This window comes from Rattus norvegicus, chromosome 14, assembly GCF_021556685.1.
Source record: "Rattus norvegicus strain SHRSP/BbbUtx chromosome 14, alternate assembly SHRSP_T2T, whole genome shotgun sequence".
In the NCBI taxonomy this organism is placed as follows: domain Eukaryota; kingdom Metazoa; phylum Chordata; class Mammalia; order Rodentia; family Muridae; genus Rattus; species Rattus norvegicus.
In genome coordinates this window covers 77,536,538-77,563,137 of record NC_141547.1, presented here as the reverse complement: position 1 = coordinate 77,563,137, position 26,600 = coordinate 77,536,538, and the positions used below count along the sequence as shown (strand labels likewise).

At 45.8% G+C, this 26,600-nt stretch overlaps 1 protein-coding gene across 1 annotated transcript in view; it reads right to left on the bottom strand.

Moving 5' to 3' along the window:
* Stk32b (serine/threonine kinase 32B) overlaps nucleotides 1–26,157 on the bottom strand; it is a 256,406-nt gene extending 230,249 nt beyond the window's left edge. Inside the window, 1 exon segment of the mRNA NM_001107224.3 lies at nucleotides 25,721–26,157. Within this exon segment, the coding sequence (NP_001100694.1) occupies nucleotides 25,721–25,772 (52 nt within the window). The 5' untranslated portion in view covers nucleotides 25,773–26,157.
* Nucleotides 26,158–26,600: the final 443 nt, after the last annotated feature.

The window sequence follows — 26,600 nt, the reverse complement described above, 5'->3', positions numbered from 1 at the left end:
AAAAGCCCAAGGAGCATCATGGAAGGGGGGAGGCAGGAGAATGCCAAAAGACAGAGGAAACAACAGGAAAAAGGTTGTGAGGTTTTTGTCTCCTGGGATCGACAGGGAAGCTACACTAATGATACCTCAATAAGAGCTGCCGGAACAAGACCTGGGCAAAGATATATCAATAAATATGCTCACTGGAAAGAGGGAGATAGACCGGGTCCCACCTCTAGAACAAGAACAAGAGACAAGAATGACTGCCAAGAGAGGGAGCAACAGTCCCTTCTAGGCATGAGCCCCCACATCGGTTCTCCAAAGGGCCCAGCCTTGAAATCATGTAAACACAAACAATACTAAATACGCTCATGCTGTATTTATATATTTATGCATTGCACATATATGTAAACAGTAATGATAGTCAAAGAAAAAGAGAGCATCAATTTGAGAGGAAGCAAGTGGGCCCATGGGGGATGCTAGAGAAAAAAGGTATGGGAGAGGACCGAGGAAGGAAAGGGAGCCGGTGAGGGGATGTAACTATATTTTAATTTTAAAAATAATAAAAGCAAGCCATCCTACCAGAATCTGAAACAAAGCCTAAAAGATCAAAATTGGTGGCCAGTCAGCTATTTCTCCACTAGGACAAAACTCATCACTGACTATAGTGACCATCAAGGGACCATAGGACAGCAGAAGGTTCAGGCCCAAAGCCTGAAGTTCTTTGGCTGGAGTGCAGTAGAGCCCAAGAAACCATTCCCAGATAACAAACACCTGCTGGCTCTTCCGGTGCCAGCTGTCTCCAGTGCTTTCCATGAGGCACCTGCAGCGCACCAGCAGCAGAGGCTGGCGTGCAGAGGAATTTCTGCAGCTGTGGCGGAACAAGGCGCTATGGGAAGATGGTGATCAGCTCAACGTGGCGAGCAAGGCCATGAGGGTCAGCAGTGCCGTGGGACATCTGCAGGGAAAACCGAACGCAGAGGACAAAGGCACAGGGAATTTCGGGAGAGATGGGAAGAGTGACAAAAATGAAGAATCTGGGTTGGAAAGAAGTAAAACCTTAAAATGTAAACTTCATTGCATAGAAAGCAGTCAAAAGGCAGGAATTCATGAACTTGAAAATGGTTCACTGGATGTGTTTGTAAAAACTAAAACAAGAGTAAGAGTCTCTCTTGCCTCTCTCTCACTCACTCATACACTTGTGTGTGCATTTGCATGCACACCCACCCACACATGCACAGGATCTGCAAAATGCTTCTAAGCGGGTCTGATGCACATGTCACATCTGCTACAAGGAGGAGAAAGACACACACACACACACACACACACACACACACACACAGGATCTGCAAAACGCTTCCGAGCGATGTACTGCACATGCCACACATGCTACATGGAGGAGAAAAGAGCTAACAAACAGCAATGTGAAATAAAATAGGAAAAAATACCAACCCGAATTCTTCCAAACTTGATTTAAAGCATCAATCCACAACCTAGGAAGCTCTCCAAACCATGCGTGGTAAAAGGGGAGGAACCATATCTGCACATATCACAGACAGATGGATAAAAGCCAGTGCAGCAGACAATGCCCGGAAGCAGCTGGGATGGAGAGATACACGCTCCAGAGAACAGGGGTTGGAATAGCAGGAGCTTCTATTCAGGAAGAACAATGGGCTCTTCTTATTTATTCTACATTCTATGTGCATGGGTGTCTTGTCTGTATATGTATCCGTACACATGTGTGCCTGGTCCCCTCACAGACTAGAAGAGAGTGTTGGGTCCCCTGGAACCGGAGTTAACAGATAGGTGTGAACTGATACTCGGTTGCTGGAATTTGAACCCAGGACCTCTGCAAAAGCGTTACGAACCAGCGTTCGTAAACACTGAGCCATTTCTCCAACCCCGGAATGGTGTCTTTAGAATATCATAGAAGTCCTAAAAGAAATGTGTCAGCTTTGCATTCTGTGTCCAGTCAGAATATCTTTTGAAAACAAAACTGAATGTCTAAAATGGCAGGCTCCCTGCACTCACAAGCTCCCAGTGACTGTAGTTGAGCTGTACAGACTCAAGCCAGTCAAGACCCCAGCATGGCTAAGGCTGGGGCCAGTGAGACTCACACTACTGCACCCCATTTTTTATATGGTTGCTGGGGATCCAAACTGCCAGGCAGGTGTTTTACCAACTGATCCACCGCTCAGCCCCACAATTTGAGGTTTTTAATACACAAGCAAAGTAAAAAGTTAAAGTTGCTAGTTAAAACTTTTCAGCCTGCAGGCTTTTGTTTGAGCCTGATATGCATTAAAAGGTCGAGGGGGAGGGGTTGAAAGGAGGGCAGACGGAAGGATGGCTCAGGGTAAGAGCACTGGCGACTCTTCCTCAGGACCCGGCTTTTATTCCCAGCACCCACATGGTGGCTCCCAGTCATCTGCTACCCGAGTTCCACGGCCTCCATCGCCCTCTTCTGGCCCCCACAGGCACTGCAGTCACATGGTACACAAACAAACACACATCCACCGCTCATAAAGGATTTTTTTAAGAAAAATAAAGGAAGGAATTGATAGTATGTAAGATCCCCATGGGTTTTGGTGCAGACCATACTTCCAAATCATCTCATAATATCTGAGAACCTCTCTGCTCTGTGGACTTCAGCTATAAATTTATATCAGAGTCTAGCCTTGTTGATTACAGATAGATGCATCTAGAACAATGGAGATCAGGAAACTGTCCCGTAGGAGTCACTGAGAGGCAAAAGCCAAGAAACAAAACATTTTCCAGACACACAGAGACCCCAAACTGGTATCTAATTCGGTGGCCAAGGGGAAAACAATGGCGAATTGCTGTTCGATTCATTCCCAACCTACTCCCAGTACAGAAAGTAAAGGAACCCATAACAGGGTACTTGTGTAAGATTGACAGCCACCGTTGGAGGTGGGCTTCAGAAAGTCTGGGCAAACAAAACAGCAAAGCACATCCCTTTCAAATGCAAATCTACAGAGAGCAAAGGGCAGAGAGGTGTGTTCTGCCCGAAGACTGTGGAGTAATTAGACTCCAGAGAGGGCACTTTAGAATCTGTGTTAGAGCTTATTAAATACGCCATGAAGCGACTTTTCGATTCTGCTTGAAATGTGTGCTTTAAAAATAATTGCATTCTTAATGGAATTTATAAATATCGTACAAACTAAAGTGATCAGCGGAGAGCTCGCCGGGTTTAATAAGGTGAGCTGCCTACAAGTGCAAGCTTTCTGGCATCTTCCACCAGACTAGGGGGCTAGAAGCTATGCAATGTCTCTGCAGATGTCTTCCTGTGAATACATCATCAGATATGTAAGTCAGGTGTGGCAACACATGCCTGGAATGTCAGCAATCCCAGGGCTGAGGCAGGAGGTTTGTGAGTTTCAGACCAACCTGGGCGATGTAGAGAGTCTCAGGCCAGCCTGGCCCCTAAGATCCTGCCTCAAAAACAGAAGAGGAAGCGGGAGGGGAAGGACGAAAGGTACCGTTACAAGTGTGACACTTTTGCCCAGGTTCAACTTGGTTGTCCATTTGACTGTGTCTGGAACCAACTAAGGGACCAGCCGCTGGGCACACCTGTGAGGGACTTTCTTGACCTGGTTAACTGAAGTTGGGAAGCCCCATCCTAAGTTCCTGGGACAGCCCAGATAAAAGGAGACCTGAGAGAACAGCTTAGTTCTGTTTGCTTTTCCTCCATCTTGCTAGCAAGTTCATCTACCTTGCTGGTGCTGCTGCTTCTACTATGTTCCTTCTCTTGGTTTCGGAACACGGCTTCTCTGGGTTCCCACTGTAGACTAAAGATGAACGGCTTTCCAGAAATCCTCCAGGTTCTCAAAACCAGATTGGGCTGCTGAGATACCCAGGCTTGTGGGTGGAACTCTCAGCCTCTCCAGTGTGCAGATGGCCCTTACTAGACTAACTGTATTATATAAGCAAACCTAATAATGTGTGTGTGTGTGTGTGTGTGTATGTGTTATGCGGTGTGTGTGCATGTGTGCCTGTGTGCGGTGTGTGATGTGGTGGGGGTTGTGTGTGGGATATGTGTGTGTGTGGTGTGTGGTGTGCATGTGTGTGTGTGTGTGTGTGTGTGTGAGGGATACATGATGTGTGTGTGGTGTGTGTGTGTATGTGTGCTTGTGTGTGTGGTATGTGGTATGTGTGCATGTGTGCTTGTGTGCAGTGTGTGATGTGGGGGGGTAGTGTGTGGGGTATGTGTGTGTGTGTGTGGTGTGCAGTGTGCATGTGTGCATGTGTGTGTGTGGTGTGTATGTGTGTATATGTGTATGTGTATGTATGTATGTGTGTGTGCATTTGTATTCATGGTGACCAGAAGAGGATTTTGGATCCCTTGGAGGTAGAGTTTTGGGGGATGGTCGCTTATTATACGGGTGGTTGGTCTAAACCCTGGCCCTCATGATTATGTAGCAAGTGCTCCTAATAGCTAAGCCATCTCTCCAGACTCTCCTAGTCTATAGTCATTCTGTCAGTTTCCCTAGAGAACCCTGATTAACATCATTCAAACAACGATGGGCACACATAGTCCTCCTCTACTTACGCTGTATTTTCATGTCTTCTTTTCATCATCATCTTCCCATCACCCCAGCCTGCAGTCCACAGCCAGCACGAAAGCCTAGCAATATAGTCCCCAGATTAAAACTATGGTATTGCCTCTTCTGCGATCCGAGCCAGCTGTGTGGGTGTGCAGCCTGTGCAATATCCACGACTCAGCTTCCCACTCCGCTGATGCTCTTACCTCTGAAATTTTGCTTGGAAAATATTATCATAGCACATGCTTAGGAGCCACCTGGGGATGCAGTGGATTCCTATAGGAATATGGACAGATATGGTGCCTGAAACACGAAATACACACACACACACACACACACACACACACACACACACACACAAACACATGCAGTGTACAGTCTTGGCAAAACCCAGGTTTGGCTAAACAGGTGAGAGGGGCTTGTCTGGCCCTGGGTAATGAAGCACGCCATTGGTAAATGGTGCTTTCCGATCCAAACGTAGGAAAAAACCTGGCACTAGCAGGCACGGAATGGCCTAGAAACACTATCATCTCCTGTGTGTGCCTCTGAGTCTGGAGCTCTCCCATTCACAGGAAATTAAGCCTGGATTAGCACTCACACCCATGGCCCTGTTTTCACGGGCACTCCTCTGTGTCAGCAAGCAAGGTCACATTCTGACAAGAGGGCAAGCGCTTGGCGAGCCTCACTCACAGGACATGTGCAGCCTATTCCTCTGGCTATCCAGACTCTTCTCTAACCCTCAGGTTCTTTGTCTAATCCTCCTGAAAGCCTGCCCTATGGGCCTCCTTCCCCTCCAGGATCTGACAAGAATCTGACAGAACTCCAGGATGCTGTGAGCTTGGCTTGATGGACATCAGAGGGATCCATCTGAAGGACAGTCCCTGTCCCTGTCCCTGTCCCTGTCCCTGTCCCTGTCCCTGTCCCTGTCCCTGTCCCTGAACACAGCTTGGTCCTGCTGTCAGGAGTGATGGGGACCCTTAGAGCAGCCAGAGGTAGAATCTCCAGCAAGTGTCTCCTGGAATATGAAAATGCAAGCCTACCATCCTATGGTAGGGAGTGGCAGCAGCTGGGGGAGGGGTGTCCCATGCTATCTTATGGTAGGCAGTGGCAGCAGCTGTGTTGGGGTTGGGGGCAAAGCCACCCCCTCACCTGACACTTACGGCTTGAACTCCTGGCTTCAGCCAGGAAGCACCCAATATATTCTCACGTCAGCCACATTTTCCAGACGAAGAAAGTGAGGCTCGGAGACAGTATACAGGTGGCCCTAGTGACCCAGCTAATACATAGAAAAATAAGATTTGAGTCCAGACCAAAATCTGTCCTTACCGTCTCTAGCATGACTTTTACTCACAAATTTAATCTAAATAAACTTTATACAACATACTCTTCCCTACTAGAGAAATATCTGACAAGTCCGACTCACTTAGCACCCACGATTCACAAAGTACCATTGTCTGCTTCCCGCCCTACTCTCGTGTCCCTAACAAGGAAACTGTAGGTCAGAAAGGTAAAAGGCACTCAGGATTACTCGGCCAATAGATGTCAGGCCCAGACACCTGGATACAGGGCCTATGTGCATAGCAAGTGTGCCCACTCGGATGTCCCATGAAGGACAGGAGTTTTGGTACATCCCAGATACACAAAACCTCAAGGCCTATTCCCACTTCTAAACTGAGTCAGAAGGTGGGTTATAGTGTTTTTAAAAACTGACTACAAGACCCACAACGGCAGTGTTGGGGAAAATGTGGAGGGGTCATCTTTCTTCAGAGACCTGCCACCACATAAAGCCACAGGTAAATGCCTAAGCTGGTCACGCTCTGACAGCCTCTCCAGAGTGCCAGCCCCAGCAGCCCACAGTCACCACCCTGCTCTGCTATGGTTTATTTACTCACAGTTCTACTCAAAAGATGTCCACCGAGCATATTATCAACCAAGGCGGACCAAAAGCTTAGCAGCACTGGAGTGGAGAGGCTGGCGACTTGGTAATGTGTTTGCCACACAAGCATGAATGCAGGATTTAGATTCCAGAACCCGTATTTAAAAGCAAAAAACAAAAAACCTCAGGTGTGGTAGCATATACCTTTGTTCCACTTGTTATTCTAGAGCAAGGGAGACAGGGACAGGAGGATCCTTGAGGGTTCCTGGAAAGTGAGCCAGCTCAGTTGGTGAACGACAAGTTAAATGAGAGACTATCCAAAGGGGAGCATGTGATTGGGGAAGATACCCACGGAGGTTTGAAGAAATGGCTCCCATGGGCTCATAGACTTGCATGCTTGGTCATCAGGAAATGGTACTACGTTGATAGCATTCACTTGACCCTTCCTGTCTCACTTCCTTGGTCCCTTCCTGTTCCTCCTTTTACTTTCATGCCTTTCCCCCCATCCAGATCCAACATTTGAAACCATGAGAAATTAGTCTAAGTCCAACATATTCGACATTATTAATGATACATTTAATCCATTTTCCTGCAAATGATATGGTTTGTTTCTCCTTTGTGGCTTAATAATACTTTACTGTGCGTGCAGAGCACACTTCCTTTTGGCATTCACTCCCTGACAGGAGTCTGGGCTGACGTCATGCCTGGGCTGTCACAAGCAGAGCGGTGATAAACACGAGCAGGTGTTGCTGCTGTACCCTGACTTTGATTCCTTTGGGGATATGCCCAGGAGTTGGATCTGGGTCACATGGCACTTCTATTTTTAGTTTCTGAAGCCGCATACCGACTTCTGTAGTGGCTAGACTAATTTACATTCCTACCAACCCTGTGTAAGGTTCCTTAATCTCCCTCATCCTACAGCATTTGTTCTTAGCAGTTTTGGCAGCACTGGGGATGAACCCAGAGCATGATGCATGCTGGGCAATTGCTCTAACCCTGAGCTACACTCCCAGTCCCACTATAGTTGCCTACGTGGAAGCCATTCTGACTGGGGCTGGCTGGAATTTCCTTGTAGTCTTTATCGGCATTGCACCAGTGGCAACTTTAAAATCTGACCTTTATTTCTCATGTGTTTATTGGCAATTTGTACGTGGTTTGAAAAGCATCTGTTTACGCTTCTCTGCTCATCTGTTGATTGTTCTCTGGGCTTTTCTGAGGTTCAGATTCTAGTCCTTTTTCTTTTAAACAGAACATTTTGTTACATTAGTTTCACATCGACCAACCAAAGATACCTAATGGTATTGGTCATTTTCCAGCTGACTGGAGTATTTTCCAATGGCTCACAAGGTTTTGCTGAAACATTGCTAGACTTAGTTCATTTTCAGCCTGAGAATCAGCTCCTCTGGGTACCTTGCAGTAGTTTTTCCTGTAGCAAGCCTGTGGACATAACTGTGCCACGGTGCATGTGTGCTTGTCACAGAACAACCTTGGCTGTTAGTCCTTTTTACTTGAGACTGGGTCCTTGTTCCCTGACATACTATTTCAGCAGCCCTGGCTGGCATGTGAGCTTCTAAAAGCTCTTCCAGCTCTGTCTCTCATCTCACCATAGGACACTGAGTTTACAAATGCAAGCTACTCCTCCAGGCTTTATACAGGCAGTAGGTCCTCACCCTTGCCTACACACACTTTGCCCACTGAGCCAGCTCTCATATGCCCCTTCCAGTTTCCAATAACCTAGTTCTGTTTTAATCATGCCTAGTTGTTTTTGTTTGGATGATTTGGGGGATTCTTGGAGGGATGGTGTTGTTGTTTCTCATCTGTTTGGTATAGCTACACTTCTATTTTAGAGAATCCATCAAAAGCATCAAGAATTTTTGTGTATTCACAAGGTCCTGTATAGAGTTTCGCACACAGCCAGTCCTACAAGGCCAGAGGTCTTTACCACACTCACACAACAGTGCTGAACTTGAGATCTTTGCATTTTCTGGATATCAATCCTCTGTCAGATAAGTAGCTGCAAAATTATTTGGCCTGAAATTTGCTTTTCCAGACATAATTCCTGTTTGCTTCTATTTTCTGTTTACTGGGAACATCATTTTCATTACTCCTCACTCTGTATCTAGGCATTTGTGAGTGAGGTATGTTTCTTGCCAGAAGCAAACAGTTGGATTTTGTTTTTCAAGCCAACTGTCCTGTCTGAATCTTTTAATTTGAATAACTAAGACCATTTACATCCAGGGTCATAACCTTATTGTTTTTCTGATGTTTGATTCTTTTATGATTTGATTATCTACAGCTCTACTGAGACTTCTTTGCTTCTGTACTCTTATTACTGTGTTTATCTTCCTCTTGTGTGTATGTAGAATTCTTCTAAATATCTTCTTTAAAGTCAGGTTAGCGATCATAAACTCCTTTCGCTAATGTTTATCCTAGAAGGTCTTTTTCCTAGGATGATGTCATCACGCAGGTGTAGGCAGGTTCAAGACAGAACGAGGCCTGTCATTGGACAAGAAGGAATGATTTAAGTTTAGGAGAGTATGTGGTGGCCAGAAATACTACTGCCATGGAATTGGGATGTATATCTCTGACATGGTGGCAACCTGCCTTGGGAACTAGATGGGTAGAGAGAAGCCATAGGCAGTGTGATATGGGATGGAGCAAAGTGAATGAGAGGCTTTGCTGACTGAGATGAATATATCCAGCAGATATTTTGGGGCACTGCAGTGCCAGATCTAATGCGGGATAAAAGACAGATTTTATTATAATTTTACAACAACACTTTATTTCTCCTTTAACTCTAAAAGACAACTCTGCTGGCTAGTGTTGGCCCTGTGGCCAGTTGTCTTTCAGGTCTTGGAACACATCATTCCATGAGCTCCTAGCTGGTGCATTTCAGTTGAGAACGTTGTTGCTGCTCTGACACGTTTGCCTCTGGAAGTGACTTTATAGTTTTCTATCACCACTTGCAATCCTCTATCCTTGTACAGTTCCCTTGGAGTCTTAACTATAATATGACACAGAGAGGATATTTCTGGCCCCCTCTGTTTGGGATTCTAAATGTACTCTAGGCCTGACTGTCTACAGCTTTCCCAAGACTTGGGGAATCTCCACTATTATCATTCAGTAGGGCTTTGGGGGGTGGTGGCTTTAACTTTTTTTCTCAGTGCCTTTTTCTGCCTCCCAAATAGGTAAGTTTAGTCTTTTAATCTCATCCCAGGCTTAAAAGTTTCATGTGCTTTGTTCATGGTTGTTGTTCTTGCTTCATTACTTTCTGATGTTATAATTCATCAGCTCTGCCCTCAAACCCTGGAAATTCTTCCCTCCACTTGATATAATCTGTTGGTAAGATTTTTCACTGTTGTTATTATTATTACTAAGTGTTTGCAGTATTATTATTATTATTAATATTATTATTAAGTATTTGCATTTCCTTACTGTTGCTGGGATCTCACCATAAGCACCTTGAGGAAAGAAGAGGTTTATTTCAGGTTAAAGGTCACAGTCCATCAATGACAGAAACCGTGGCAGGAACTCAAGGAGAAACTGTAGTGCAATGCCGATTTACAGCTCACTCGGGCTCATGCTTCACTATCTCTTTGAAAAGGCCCAAGACCATGAGCCCAGGGAATGGTGCCGCCCACAGTGGGAGGGGCCCTCCTGTATCAATTAATGATCAAGCCAATTCCTTACAGATATGTCTATGGGCTAACCCGATGGAGACAATCACTCAACTGAGATGCGCTTCTCAGATGATCTTAAGTCGTGTCAAGTTTCTTATTTTCACTGAGATTTTGATTTCTTTTTGTTACTCTTTCAAAATCAATCCCCTCCCTCCCCCAGACTCCTCATCACATCTTGTGCTATCTTCCTGGATGTGTTAAGATTTTTTTTGTACTTTTTAAAATTCATTGATGTTTTGAATCATTATTTTGAGTTCTTGTCTGGTATTTCATCCCCCTGAGCATATTTGGAGTTGGTTGCAGGAGAATCATAAATGTTTGGAGAAGCCACATTGCGTTGTTTTTTAACATCTTCTGCATTTTTATGGTAGACACGTATATCTGCTGAAATTGATATTTCTGCATTTTTATGTGAGAGCCTTTCAGGGAAGCAGCCTTCTCTCGATGTTATCTCCAGAGTCAATGGATTGCTATAATGTGTTGAATATATTTCCAAACTGAGCCAATGGTTTCCTCCAAGTCTATACACATACAACATTAAGCTTCGGTGTATCTTCTCTGTGCCCCACCTCTCTACCCAGCTGTTTTCTGGCTGTTTCTGTCAATAAGCCATAGCAAAGCTAGAAACTGCTGCTTCCTTTCAATTAGCCATCGTAATCCCTCCCACACTGTGCCATTTTAAATGCTACTGGAAGCACTAGGATTGGTTCCTTTACCTGCTCTTCAAACCCTGGTAAAAGGTTACCTGGCTTTTGCTTGCCTATTCTGACATATATTCATGAAAAGTCAAATGCAATGCAGTAACTTTCTAGGCTGCCGAGACCCACAGGAGAGTCCACAAGGCAACAGAACCTAGTGGGGAGGGTGGAGACCACACATTAATTTTCAGAATAACTAGATTGTCAGCTGTGAGGGGCATGGTAAAGAAGCCTGTGCTGACTTCACGGGACAGTTGCTGGGTACCTGGGTTGTCAGCTTATCAAATCTAGAATCACCTGGGACATGGCCTCTGGGCATGGGCATGGGGTTTTGTTGATTACATTAGTTGAAGAGAGAAGATCCACCCACTGTGGCTGGCACTCTTCCCTAAGCAGAGGATCCTGGGATACCTAAGTGTAGAGAGTGAAGGAGCCCTAGTGAGGAGGCATGCTTCCACATCTGTCTTCTGATTCCAAACATAATGTGAGCAGTTCGCCTCATGCTCCTGCTGCTTTGGCAGCCCTACCATGATGCACTGTAACCTGGGATTGTGAGCTAGAACCGTTCCTTTCCCCCTAAAGTTGTGTCTCATCGCAGTAACAGGAAAAGAAACTAACACAGCTGCCCTGTGCCAGTGTTTGGGCAAGGAATTTTAAGTCCAGTGACTAACAACTCAGTAAAGATGAACTGAGAGGGGTTGGGGATTTAGCTCAGTGGTAGAGCACTTGCCTAGCAAGCACAAGGCCTTGGGTTCAGTTCCCAACTCAAAAAAAAAAAAAAAAAGAGAGAGAGAGAGAAAAAAAGATGAACTGAGAGAGCTGAACAGGTTCTGGACCATCAAGGGCCTCCGAGACCTATTACAATTCTCAACTTTAACTAATAGACCAGTGAGGACCACTGACGGGTGTTAAGCCAGGAACTGCCATCATTGTAGCTGTGAATTAGCTATGCTGCTCTCAGTGAAAGCTATGCCCTTAAGTACAAATGTCTGGAGGAGGGAGGTCCCTGGAGTTCAAAGGATGTGCGGTGCTTGAACCAGAGTGGCGTTATGCTGGCTAGTTTTATGTCAGCTCGACACAGGCTAGAGTAATTTGGGAAGAGGGAACTGCAATTGAGAAAATGTCAGCCCAGAGGTGGCACTGCCAGCGGTGAGCTGAGCCCTCCCACAGCCGTCGCCAATGGAGAAAACACACCGCAGGCCATGCGGAAAGTTCAGTAAGTACAACCACCTTAAAATAAAGACATCGTGGACGACTAGAAAGGGCCAGCGGAAGGCAGAGAAAATGCGTGCAACCCACAGCGTCAGGTAGGACTACAGCAAACCTCTGCAAATGAAAGTACATTCTTCCTCAGAAAAAAAAAAAGTAAGAAGCTGTGAAATGGTCCTTTGCAGAAGCAGGAAAACAAGTAGGAGCTAAATTAATGAAGCAGCCTCAGGTTCCTTAATGAGAGAACACATTGAAGCCGCAATGACATGCAACTGCTTGCTCGTCCAACTGACAAAATGAAAGGCTCGGTAGCACAAAAGGGTTGCAAGGCCAAAAGAGATGTGCTTCCTTGTGTGGTAGTCACTAGCTATGCAGATCCACTTGACTGGACCTTGCTGTGTAGATCAGGCAGCCCTCAAGTTTAAAATCCTTCTCCCTCTGACTCCAAAGTACTGGTCCTACAGGCGTGGCTTCGTCACTCTTCTATTCCATGATAAAGGCAGCATTAATAAGAGAAAGAACTTGGGGTTGGGGATTTAGCTCAGTGGTAGAGCGCTTGCCTAGGAAGCGCAAGGCCCTGGGTTCGGTCCTCAGCTCCGAAAAAAAGACAGAAAAAAAAAAAGAGAGAGAGAAAGAACTCAACTGTGTGTCAACACACAGGCACACACGTTGCAGGAGACCTAGCTGAGAGTTTCACATCCTGATCTGCAGGCAGCGGAAGAGAGCCAAGGTCTAGTGTGGTTTCTGGAACCTCAAAGCCCACCCCCCAGAGACATACTTTCTCCAACAAGGCCACACTTCCTATCTTTCTGATCCTTTCAGGGTCACTCCCTGATGATTTAAGCATTAAAATATGTGAGCCTATGGGCACTATTCTTATTCAAACCACCACAATATGTCACCAAGCCTGGTATCTGTCCCCCAAAACTTTCAAGCACTTTAAATTTGCGGCTCAATTTAAGATGTGCCTTAAACAGATAATGCACATCCAATCACAAAAGCTTAGTGTCAATTGGCAGTGGTGATATTTGGTTAGATTTTGTTAAACGTGATTGATATAGTCGGCATCCCTGTGGATGCAGAAACAAGTGAGACTCCAAGAAGACGGTAAACCATGTGAGGTTGACTAAGTCCTGTCTCTACAGCACAGCGTTCATGGAGAGACTGGGAAGTGACTGCACTTAGCTTCCTGGTGATAAATCACTCTGGAAAGTATTTGTTAGGATCTTAGAAAACTGCACGTGTACCTATTGTCTGCCAGAAGTTCTCCTACAGTGCACATCCCAGAAAAGATTCTTGTTCATGAGTATTGTGGAAGCAAAGTTAGGAACAGCAGAGCTACTCACCAGAGCCAGAAACCAGAAACAGAACAAATATCTAGAAGCGGGAAGGCAAGTGAATGATGGTCACACAATGGAACATTATACAGCACCAAAAATGAACAGACTCCTGGTATCAGTAGCCTCATGGATGAATCTTCAAGACTTGGTCTTCAGTGAGCAGCAAGTCACAAAAGAATACCTAAAACTTGTGACCATTTTTATGATTCCTGAACACAATACAAACTAAACACTATTGTCTAGGGACAAGAATGTTTGGAAAAGGGAGGGAGAAATGTCCAGGGAGCATCAACACAATTTGGCATGCTATATCTGTATGATGGTGAGTTCTGGTGTTTTGAAGAACCAGCATGTCATGGAGGTGCTCACAAAAGCCATTTCACTGGAGTGATGCCAGGATTCAAGGTGCAGCAGCTTGAGGAATAACACAGAGAGACTGGAATGGTGGCAGGGAGAGGAAGGGAAGCTGGGGATGAGGCTGTGGGAGTGAGGAAAGCTAGAGTGGGAGAATGTCAGGAGGCTTAGGTGTCTCTCTGCAAACAGCTCTTATATACTAACACCGTGGAGGAAAGTGACTTCCATCAGTCTGGGTCACTTTGGCCCATAACTCAATGACTGAAGAGAAGCTATAATGACCACACACAATTTATCTTTGGAAAATCCATTTGGAGGAACAACAGCATTCTCAGTGGAGAACAGAAATTCAGGTGAAATGTGCAAGAAAAAGGTCAGTTCAAAGAAGGACTGTTTTTCTTCAAGAAGTTGTATCAAATCTGAAAATTCTGAGAGACTGAAAAGCCACTAGAGCTGGGTGTCCTTAGAGATGGTGAGCAGAGGCCAATACTAAAACTGAGAGCTTACCAATTGGGAGGCTTGCCCAATATCCCAGACATACCTCAGGAATATGAAGGGCTACATTCTATGAACAAAGGTAGCAAGATTGTTCTCATAGGATTGCAATACCCCTGCCCCATTCTCTGTGAGGATTCACATGAAGCATGGCTGACAGCTTGCCATATGGAGGTCACTGCTGTGAAGGGAGCATTCTCTGAAGCCTAACATTATCTCTATAACTTTCTAAGTAATTCATAAAATTAACTAAAGTTACACATTATATAGTTTATCAGTACATGCTACTGTGTGAAACGTACTAACCATACAAAAAGAAAGACAAAATCAGGCAATGGGGAAGATCCACAGGGTTGCTCAAAAAAGTGAAATTACCAATTCCTGTACTGAGAATTGAAAGCCATTGAAGAGATGAAGTCAGCAGTTCCCGGATGGAAACTCAACAGTTAACATGGGGAGCTTGATGGTTGCACTTAACAGCGAGACAGACTGGAAGTGATTAAAATAAGCAGGCTGAGAGAAAATGTTCAGACTTAAACAAAGAGATAGCTTGAGACACAAAACTGTGGCTAGAGCTACACAGGGTCTCCATGGGAAGGCTCATAGCCCTGTACTCTCAATGTGATGTTGTGTGGACAGTTAACATCAGGGACAGTATTAGGAGGCAAAAGAAGTATCCTCTAAAGTTAAGACATATGAAGGTAGGCTCAGGAAACCCTCTGCACAAGTGGAAACAACCAGAACCTCACAGGTGGATGGATACATTGTGCCACACTCCTGAAAACAATAAAATTGGAAAAAAAAAACCCTTAAGACATGCAGACAAGGAAAATAAGTGGAACAAAAGCAGAACTAGCTGCTACCTCTCGGTCAGAATGATGGAAGAGAGAAGACAACGGGATCTACTTTAGACTGCTAAAGGAGAAAATGGCAATATGGAACTTGACAGCCACAAAATAATCAGGCATACACATAAAGACATTTTTAGACACACAGAAAGTGGGCAAAGTTTTTAACAGTAGGCAGACACTAGGAGGAATGCCAAAGGAAATAATTCAGTCGAGAGAAAATAATTTCAGCAGTAACACTTAAGGGAAATACAAAATAAGAAATAAGAGTAGTATGATCCAGAAAATAGAGCTGTCAGAAAACCTTGAAGAAAAAAACAACAGTTAAACAAAGAAATCAAATAGGAATCAGACAAATACTAATTAAAGCCAACAGCTGATAAACCAAAGTTCAATCAAGAAAAATAATTGGGAAAGGAAGGACAAGCTGTCAAAGCCAGACTTGAAAAAGGAGCCCTTACTACAGATGCTACAGACACTAGGTAGAGATTAGGATGTTGGAAGCAACATTGTGTTTGTAACTTGAAATTCACACATTGTAGTAACCCTTCACAAATCCTTCCAGATGATAGCAATGTTCATCTTCAGTTCTGCTAATGGCACCAGTTTAACATCATTAAAATGATACTGAAACATCAAAAAGATACTGTTGGGGCTGGGACGCTGGCTTAGTGGTTAAGAATAACCTCTGTTTTTGCAGAGGACCTGGCTTCAGTTCTTATCCTGGACATGGAGACTCACAACCTGCTGTAACTCCAGCTGCGGACGTTCTGCTGCCCTCTTTGGGCCTCCACATGTACTGCATGCACTCAGTGCATTTAAATTCATTCAAGCTAACATATACACCTTAATTAATAAAAAGTATTTTTAAAGATAGTCTTTCCACTCATTCTCTGGAGACTTTTTTGAAGATTGCTATCTCTCATATCTGGGGAAGTGTACCTAATAAGACACCTAGGCTTAGACTTGTCTTCTCAGTGGGCAAAGAACTATAGAACTTCTCTGATATTTAGATTCTCCTCCTGTCATTTTTATAAGCATTTATGAGCATTTTTCCTAATCTGTTTTGAATCACTTAGGGTGTGTAATACCTTCCTATGAAAAATAAACAAAATACTAGCAAATCAAATCCAATATAATGTCACACCATAATAAATGGGAATCCTGGTTAGTTTTTGTTTTATTTTGTTTCTTTGTTAACTTGACACAAGTAGAGTCATTTGGGTAACCCCAGTTGAAAAAAAATACCCCACAAAACTGTCCTGTGGGAAAATCTATAAGGAGTTTTCTTGATTGGTGGTTGATTATTAATGTGTGAGTGGTGCCACCATGGTAAGGTGGACCTGGGGTATATAAGAACAAAGACTGAAAACCCCATGAGGAGCAAGCTGCTATGCAGTACTCCTCCATGGCCTCCACTTCAGTTTCTTCCTCCAGGCTCCTTTCTTGCGTTCCCACCCTGACTTCTTTCAGTAATGGAGTGTGACCTGGGCATTGTAAGCTGAAACAACCCCTTTCTCTTCCAGCTGGGTTTTATTTTGTTTTGCTTTGTTTTGTTTTGTTTTGTTTTTGAGTGTGTTTTATCACAGCAATAGAACCCATAAGTAAAACATGAGATTTATTCTAATATTGAAAAGTTGATTTAACATTTAAAAATCAGGGGTTGGGGATTTAGCTCAGTGGTAGAGCGCTTGCCTAGCAAGCACAAGGCCCTGAGTTCGGTCCCCAGCTCCGAAAAAAAAGAAAAGAAAAGAAAAAGAAAAAAAGAAAAAAATCAGTCGATTTAATATTACATTTGAAAAATCCACATACTATCTCCACAGACATAGGAAAGGAATTTGTGAAAAATCAGCCCATACTTGTAAAAATAAAACTTGTTGGCAAATCAGGTTAGGAGAAAATTCTCTCAGTGTGATCAAGTGTGTAGAGGTTAGCAACATCACTAACGAGATTCTTAACTGCAAAAACGAAAATGCTGTGCTCGAGGGACAGCTGACTTAGGGTTAACTCAGGGTAGGCTGAGTAACTTTGCAATAACAAGCATCTGAACTGCCCTGGCTTGAAGTAGCAGGTCTCTATGGTTCCTGGCTAGCTGGCAAAGGGTGTGGCCTCTAGTCAATGCTGTTCTCACACTCTTCAAGCCAGACTGAAGTAAAGTTCTACCTTTTGGATAATTCTGCTTGCCTTAAGATCGACGGACATGAAGTATATATTACCCAAGATTAGATACACATCAATGCTGCTCATTTGGACCAAAGTAATTCACATGTCCCTCACAACTTCAAAGGGGACAGGGAACTTTAAAGTACACAAAAGTGCACAAAAGAAAAGGGGTACTTGAGAGATAGCTCACTGGTTAAGAGTGCTCGCTGCTCTTTGAGAATACCAGCACCCACCTCAGGGTGCACCCACATCAGGGTGCTCACAACCACCTGTAACTCCAGCTCCAGGAGATCTGACACCCTCTTCTGGCCTCCATAGATGTCAGCATTCACATGACATTGTGAGTTAGTGCACACACACACACACACACACACACACACACACACACACACACGTACATACATACATAATTAGAAATAAAGTGAGTGTTTTGTTTTGTTTTGTATTTTAAGAAGGAGTGCTGTTCTGGTACACAGTGCTAATAACCCACCCTGGGAAGGTGAGCCATTTGCTTTGATGATTCACTGGTAGAGTGTCTTGGTAAGACAAGCCAGAAGGCAAAATCCGCAATGAGTTAGGACACTCAGGAAGACCAAAAAGCCAAGCACTGGAAGGAGAAAGATTCCCAAGTTGGCGACAGCACTGACTTCACGTTTTCCTTGGCTGGGGCTGACTCTGTCTGAAAATGACCCCAGCTTCCCTTCTCTGGGAGTTCAGGTAGCTGATTCCCCTCTGATGTTGTAAACTTTCCCTCACTACCATGGTAACTAGTGCATGGTAACCCTGTGAGGTAGGGGAGGTCCCAAGATCCCTCTGAGGAGCAGTTTCTCCATCTCCACCTTCCAGGGCTCAAAGCCTCCATTTTAAGCACCCATGTAATGCTTGGAGTATTGTTCTTTCAAGTTCTCTGAGGAACGTGGCTGCCTCAGTGCTAGCTGACACCAACTCATCCTCCTCTAACAGTACCCCCTTTCCTCTGATTCATTTAAACCTTTCCTCAACCTGGGGATCAACCCTGCCTTCATCCTCCCATAATTCACTCTCCAGGGAAGAGCCACTCTCTTCAGCTGTCCCCTAAAGCAAGAATCGAGTCTTGGGGCAGTGATGGGGCAGAGGGAGCTCTGTTTTCAACAGAGTCACCACGTGCGAACAATGTTTTAACACTGCAGGCTGCCTGGTATGCACATCTCGGTTCTCGATGTGCGGGGCTGTCTCCTAGGCTCCCGTGTACTGTGACTGGGAACTGCCAAGCTGCTTGCAGCATGCCATCCATTCTGCACACTCAATTCCCTGCCTGTTTGATCCGAGGTAGAAACCTGAGAGCAGAGGCAGGAAACTCATTCCACTCCCAAGTCCACACAAACATCACTGACTGTAAAACTGGAATGTCTGTGGTCACTCCTCCGTAGCTCCAGAACCCATGTCTGTGGTCACTCCTCCGTAGCTCCAGAACCCAGAGGGACACAGAAAATTGACCCCCCCCCCAGTAAGAGACCACCTTCAGCCTACGTCCTGGGCCTGGCAGGGCAAAAATTAAAAGAAAAAAAAAAGCAAGAAATTGCCATTCTTCAAAGAGGTCCCGGTCTCATTTAGAAAGTGGCCTGTGTTGTTCTTTGGATGCTGAATCTGTCCAAAGGCTCACGCTCTCCAGCAGTATAGCAGGGAGACTATCAAGATGGGGTCCCTAAGTGGGAGGTCTCCCAGCTACTGGGGCCTTGCCCTCATGGACAGTTAGTTCTACCTTGGTTCTGCTGTTCGATTTTGCTTCATAGCTTAAGGTTTCCCTCCACCATTTGATCCATGTGTTCAGCTCCACTACACGTCTGAAACAGCGGGGCTGACCCATCAAGGGCAGAAACGTGCAGATCCATGAGCCAAAAGAAACTTTCTTTTAGTTGAGGATTTAGCTCAGTGGTAGAGCTCTTGCCTAGCAAGCACAAGGCCCTGGGTTCGGTCCCCAGCTCCGGAAAAAAAAAAAAAAGAAAAGAAAAGAAAAGAAAAGAAAAGAAAAGAAAAGAAACTTTCTTTTATAAGCCCATAACCTCAGACATGTTGCTATGTAGTGGAGAGTGGACTAACAAGGGATTTAACAATTGCATGAGATAAGTTAGAGTCCCAAACCATTGTGTCCCTCCCTGACAACAGATCTGGAGAGGGTGGTTTAAGTTCCGTTGTGGTTACTGGTGTCATCATTGTTTGAACACTATTTGGATTCACTGCAGCATCCACGTGCCCTCCTTTTATGGACATCCTGGTATTCCATGCCTGTTTTTTCCATATGTACTAGGTGCCTTGAGTACGGGTGACTCTACCCAGTGTCCAGGCAAGGCCTGGGCAATCTGGGCTGGCTGATTAGCGCATCAGATCTCCCTGCTTACAGAATGGTTCAAGTCTTACTAGGAACTAGTCACTGGTGTCTCTGGAGTGAAATGAGGACTATGAGCTCTCTCCTCCACGTGGAGTCTCGGGGCCGGTGGGTTCCAAGGGAAGAAAGTCTGCCCTAGCACAAAGCCTACAGAAGAAAGCAGAGGACGCATGAAGGAAGGTTCCAGAGACTACTTGAGTAGCAGAACTAAGGTGTGGCTGAAGAGACTGACACTCACATGAACAGAGTTTATTAGCATTTCAGTTCTACTCCAGGTGTTCTTTTAGGCCTTGGAACACTGGAATTCTCATAGAGTTCCCATCTCAACAGAGCTCTAACCTTTCACGAGCCTAGCCTTCAGGTCCCTCTTACTGCGTTTGCTGCTATAGAAGACCCATAGCACTGCGATTTGGAAGCAAAAGATCTCCAGAGGGCCATCTGTCAAAGACTAGGTTACCTAACAACCTACGCCACCAAAAGCAGGCGAAAACCTTCAGAGATGGGACCTGATAAAGGTGCAGCCACTCCGATTGCTACTCTCTGCTGTAAAACCCCTGTGCCTCTCCGACCAGCCCTCATTGCTCATTTAAACGAGTGGTATAAGCTGACTTATCCCAATGTGCACCTTCACCTTCAAGACTGATACAACCTATCAGCAGTGCTGGGGCTTAAAGCCATCTCCCACCAGGCTTGTGTTTCTGAGCACTTTGCCCTTAGCTGGTGCCACCATTTGGAAAGGTTGTGGAGCCTTTAGGAGGTGGAGTTTGCTGGAGGAAGTGTGTTGTGGTTTGTCCTGAAGTTATTGTATTTTGATGCTAATTCCACTGCCCCAAGGACAGCTGCCTAGTCAAGGACTCAGAACTCAGGTGACTTCACCAGAACCACCTCTCCATTGAATTTGTAAAGTACTGGTGAGGGGCAGGTATAGGATAGAAGGAGGCCTGTCATTGGAGGAGAAGGAAGGATGGGCGGAAGAGAAGTTTGAAGGTAGAGGAGGAGAAAGGAGACGGAGAGAGGGGAGAAGCCATGGCAGGTGATGTTAAGATTCTGCTCTGTGTATTTACAGGTTGTTATTAATGTTCTCAAGGGATGGATAGTACTGGGCTTTATATGTTTAAGTGGACAATTATATCTTACCATTTGGATCTAAGATTATTGTGTTGTGTGTTCTTTTATGTGAGGGTTTGAGAGTAAGAAAGTGTGTGAGTGAGATGTGTTTCCACAAGATATCCAGCAGATATCTTAGGGCACCGCGGTACAGAGCTAGCGAGGTAAAAGACAACTACTCTTTATTATTTTTATAGTTTTACAACAACAGAAGTGGACCGTGACAGGGTGGGCTTTACGATTACATAAACAAACCCCAAGTCCTGTTCGCTCTCTGCTTCCTAACTGCCGATACAATGTAACCAGCATCCTCCTGGTCCGGCTGCCGAGCCTTTCTTCCCACGACAGACTGTGTCCCATCAAACTGGGAGCCAGAATAAGCCTCCTCTTTAAGTTGCTTGTCAGCCATTGTAGCCCAGACAAACAGACGCCAGGTTCCCTAAGACGTGTGCTCCTTACATCCAGCTGGCTTCCCTAGCACATCTATTCACTTATCCCTCAATGTGTCCTCAGTTCACTGGTCTTTCTCTACCAATGAGTAAATGACTTAGATTCAGAAGCAGGAAGAAGCCACTTGGTGATATCTTTTGAAGACATCCTGAGACCCTAACTTCCTCTGGTCTCTTTTTATCTCTCGATTGCCACTTCTCTGGACACATGTCCTGGCCATGTCCATAATGCCATTCCACCACAAGCTAAAACCAACAGAGCCAAGTAATGAGGGTCCGAACCCTCAGAAACTGGAAACTAAAACAGACTTGTCCTTAGTAGTTGTTAGGCTCAGGTATTTCGTCACAGTAACAGAAAACCAACATAGATGATAATTAAGAAAATAATCGTGTCAATAGTACAGTAAGGTGGTGATGATTGACAGAAAGAAAATGCAGCAAAGGATGGGCAGAGAGCACCATTATGAAGAGGGAGGTCAGTGAAGCCCTCGTGAAGATCTGGAGGATGTGGGGGACGGAAACATGAACTAAAGCCAAAGTTGACTGGGATAAGAGAGCAGTGAGAGGCCAGAGGGCAGGTCCGAGTGAGCATGTACAAGTTCTTTGTTTTCATCCCAATCTTCAGGTGAGCTGCCTCTAGGACCAGAGAGAAGGAGACAGAGGGGAACTGAACAGAGACCTGATGCAGCCTGGCACTCCTAGAGCAGGATTGCCTGGCTGCTGCACCCAGATGACACTGAAGAGAGAGCTGCAGGCACGAGGGCAGCATCAGGCCATGCCAGTAATCTGTGTGCTAGCCAGGACCAGGTCTTGAAGCAAATACGGAAGGGGCCAAGTGGCCCAAGGCAGTGAATTCTATCAAAAGCACTTCCTGTGGGTTTTATATCATTTGCTCAAAGAGGCTCAGGTGGGGAAAGCACCATCTTCCACCTTATCTCGGATGCCACTACAGTAAACACACTACTATTTCATGTGCTACTAAGAGAGAAACACTGTCAATACCTTGGTGCAGCCATTCTTCCTGGGACATGAACGTGCTCTTCCGAGCTCCTTGCTGAAGGTGTTAGCATGACAGCTGCAAGCAGAACACAGGAAGCCCCATGCCCTGCCCCATCCCACCCCCAAGAATGGAGAACGGTTACACACTGGCGAAGTTCCTGCCGTGGTTTATCCATTCAAGTCCTTAATATCAGGTGTGTTCAGGAGCCAGCACCTCAGTCACTTGAGGGAGCATGCTTGTTCACTGACCCATACTATCCCCTGCCTAAAACCATTCAGTATTTCCAGAATTCCTGAGGGATCAGCTCCACACGCCCCAATGAGCCTGGGCCCTTTGATTCTGGCCGGCATTCAGGGGCTTTTTATGGTACCTTAAGGCTCCACATTCCTCAGGTGCGCAAAAGGCTGTACCAGACCCCCAAATGAACCATGCTTTATCTTTACTGACGGCCTTTGTTCATCCTGTTCTGATCTTTGGAAATGTCCCTCCCAAGGCAAGTTTTGCTGAAAGACACTTCTGAAAGACTCAAGTGTAAAGGGGAGTTTACACTCCCAGGGTTAGGAACCGTCTACCATGCTTCCACTCCTGGTGCCCAGCATGGGGTAGGTGTGGGAAAGATTATATGTAAATGCAGATGACATAATGAACTGGCGGACTGTATTACACATGTGCACAGGAAATATTCAGAAATGGCTGTAAGTCACATGTGTGCATGCTCCACTGGACTAGAAAGTTCCAGTCTTGCACTTCAACCTGCCCCAAAACAGATGGCTCACCCAGGTCCAGCAGAATCTGGATGGGGAACCAAGACAGGAAAACCAAAGCATCGTCTACAGTGAATATTTTAGAGCAAATAAAGCATGAACGAGATCCTTGCCACAGAGGGGGCAAATCCCTTCTGTGAGCTAAGCATGAAAGAAAGGGTGCTTTGTCTGCAAAAATAAAATATGTAAGGATGACATGTGGGGGTGGGTTTCCTGACCGTATTTGGTATTTGTGTAAGGTGGGAGTGATAAATGGCAACATCAAAGAAGAATAATTATAGAAATAAAAAAATAGTTACAGACTAAGGGTAACCCCTGTTGTCTTTACGTGCAATGAGAAACTCTTTTATTGAATTTAGAGAGTTATTTTCTGTAGAAGTCTATAATCTGCCACACAAATTAAGTATTAACACACAACACTCTGGGGGTTTGATTAAGGTGAGTTTAAATGTCTCTGGAGCTGAGAATGATTTTAGAGTGCTAATTATTAAAAAAAAATGCCAGTGTTCCATGTAGAGGTGTGTTTCAAGGGAGAGAAATAATATCAGGATTATGTTAGACTCTGTTGATGAAAAACAGATATATATATATATATATGTAAAATTAAACCTACTGAATGACTTTTAAGAGACAGAGATGTTAACAAAACTATGTGTGACCTTGACCCAGACTAGACCCATGAACTCATAAACAAGGGTGAAGCTACATGGAAGTCATAACTCCCTCTGGTTACGTCCTAGAGGCAGACAGAGCCTCTACTGTCTCTGGCTTCTACTAGCCCACTCCTGTCTGAAGAATGAAGCTATCAAGCAACCTGTGGCTGTACTGAACCCTCCCTGCCTATCACCAAGGATGTTCATTTGGACCCACCAGACACAGACATGTCCTCCTGCAAGGAAGGACCACCTGGCTGGCTCAGCGGGCAGTGTCTTCACCTACGTGGGAGGGACCTCACCATTTTGAGATGGTCAACCTTGATGTTTCTAGAGTGGCCAAACCTGTACTCTATACAGAAGAAGAACTCAGAACTGGTTCTCAGGTTGTAGTCTATGACTGAGATACTCTCTCTCTCTCTCTCTCTCTCTCTCTCTCTCTCTCTCTCTCTTTCTCTCTCTCTCTGTTTCTATCTCTGTGTGTGTCTCTGTGTCTATCTGTCTGTCTGTCTCTGTCTCTCTCTCTCTGTCTGCCCCTTGTCTCTCTGTCTGCCTCTCTGTCTCTCTCTATCTCTCTCTGTCTCTGTGTGTGTCTCTGTCTCTGTCTCTGTGTCTATCTGTCTGTCTGTTTTTGTCTGTCTGCCTCTCTCTCTGTCTCTCTGACTCTGTCTCTGTCTGTGTGTCTGTCTGTCTGTCTGTTTCTATCTCTCTGTGTGTGTCTCTGTTTCTGTCTCTGTGTCTGTCTGTCTCTCTCTGTCTCTCTCTCTCTGTCTCTCTCTGTCTCTGTCTCTGTGAGTGTGTCTGTCTCTGTCTCTGTGTCTATCTGTCTTTGTCTGGCTGCCTCTCTCTCTGTCTCTGACTCTGTCTCTGTCTCTCTCTCTCTCTGTCTCTGTGTGTGTGTGTGTGTGTGTGTCTGTCTGTCTGTTTCTATCTCTGTCTGCCTGTCTGTTTCTATCTGTGTGTGTGTCTGTCTCTGTCTCTGTGTCTATCTGTCTCTCTCTCTCTGTCTCTCTTCTCTGTTTCTGTCTCTCTCTGTGTCTCTCTTCTCTGTCTCTCTCTGTCCTTCTCCACCCCCACCCCTACAAAACAGCCACAGAAAAGTACCTGTTCCATTGGGATCTGTGAGGACTAAGTCCAGAACAGTTGTTGGCAGGAAAAAAGGCGCAGGATGCCTGGACTCTAATTTGGGGCACAGTGGAGATAGCTAGGCAGAGAGAAGCCAGTGTGTATTATCACACAGTAGGTTATTAACCAACTCAGGGGTCTGTAAGACACTTTCCACATGTGACTAATGATGGAGCCCCCAACGACCTGATTAGAAACCTTCACAGATATGGGGAAATGAGTGTTCAGAGTGGTTGAGTCTCAGGACGTAAATAGTGGAATTAAACGCTAAGAAAACTTCTTACACTTTTGATCAGCCAAATACCAAATTCTGCCACCATTAGCTTCAAGGACTCTCCAGTCCTGGCATCCATACAAGGCGAATAGCCTACAGTGCTCCCCACCAGGAAGCTAGCTCCAAGCAGGGCTCCTTCCTCAGAGCCACTGACTTCAGCTACAAAGTTTCCTTAGGCTGTCCTGAGACCAAAGAGTAGGAGTCTTCTCTCTCTCTCTCTCTCTCTCTCTCTCTCTCTCTCTCTCTCTCTCTCTCTCTCCTCTTCTCCTCTCTCTCTCTCTCTCTCTCTCTCTCTCTCTCTCACACACACACACACACACACACACACACACGCATGCATGCACACACATGTTGTAGTACACTTTCAACCAGTTGGCCACGTCTGTTAACCTCAAGCTCTGAAGGCCATCTTGGAGTCCCAGGATGCTGAGCAGGAACAACGCCCCCTGCTCTACTGTGAAGCAAGGTCTTCCTGTGATGCCCCCTCCCCAAAGTGATACCTTGAGTCCCCTTTTCTTTTCCGAGTCTTCTATCCCAACTCTAGGTTCAGCATGATCTGAGCTTCCAACAAGCACTAGAGCCTAAGAAGTAGCCAGGTTGGAGCTCTATGATTAGCACTGGGCCGGTACACAGCCAGTGCAGGGTGACAAGGCTGTGCTGAGACCCAGGTATCTGTCCATCCTTGCGCTACACTCAGCAGGCGCTCAGTGAAGGATAGCAGAAGGAAGGGGTGCCCTGGGGATATGGGGAGTGGTGGCTCATCGTGCTGGGGAGGCTCTTACCTTCTTCGTTCTCATCAAACACTGGGGGCTTGTGGGAGTGGTTCCCGCCCATATTCCGCTGCTACTGCTGCTACTACATGCCCGGCCTCTCCTTTCGGGATGTCAGATGCAGGATTCTCACAGCGATAAGGGATGCAGGATGCTCTTGGGATGCTGTGTGCGGGATAAGAGCCCAGGGAGGCAGGATGCAAGCTGCGGTGAGAGCAGGCAGCCAGCCAGGGTTGTAACGTGTGTGGAGGGGGCCGATCGCAGCGCAGGGATGAGGACCGTGTGGTCACCTCTCCTCCAGGGTGTCCCCCCAGCTGGATCACCGCACACCCTGAGCCCTCACCCGGTTCTCTCCATGACGCACAATACACGGATGGAAACCCGGGGACTCCCTGAGCCCAGACCACCGTGCAGCTCAGCTCACAACGGTGGTGAGAGAAAAGGAGGAGAGAAAGGAGGGTGGGAGGGCGTGCAGCGGGAGGAGGGGGCGTGGACCCGGATCTCAGCCAAGAGTTAGAAGCCACCGCCCCCACTTCACAGTCGGGTAGGCGGGGACTCCGAGGGAAGGGACCTCCCTGGGGCTGCTGGGTCCCCGGGACTCCCCACCGGCAGCCTTTGGCAGTTCGTATTGACTCAGAACTGTTCTCATCCACTGGCTCGGCCACGGACTGCTTCTTTGTTTTCCAGGATGTTTAATGAGTGAAAGGAGAGCCCAGACCAGCGAGGTCTAACGTAACCTCTCATTGTACACTGAAAAGCTGAGGCCTATGAGGCTGTCGCTCACTTAAAAAGAAATGTACATTTTTGGAAATTGCCTGTCTGGGTCCCCCGGATTCCCCTACCCTGTGAAGCTTAGGCGGCTGATTTTGGGGGAATGGTTCTCATTTGAGTC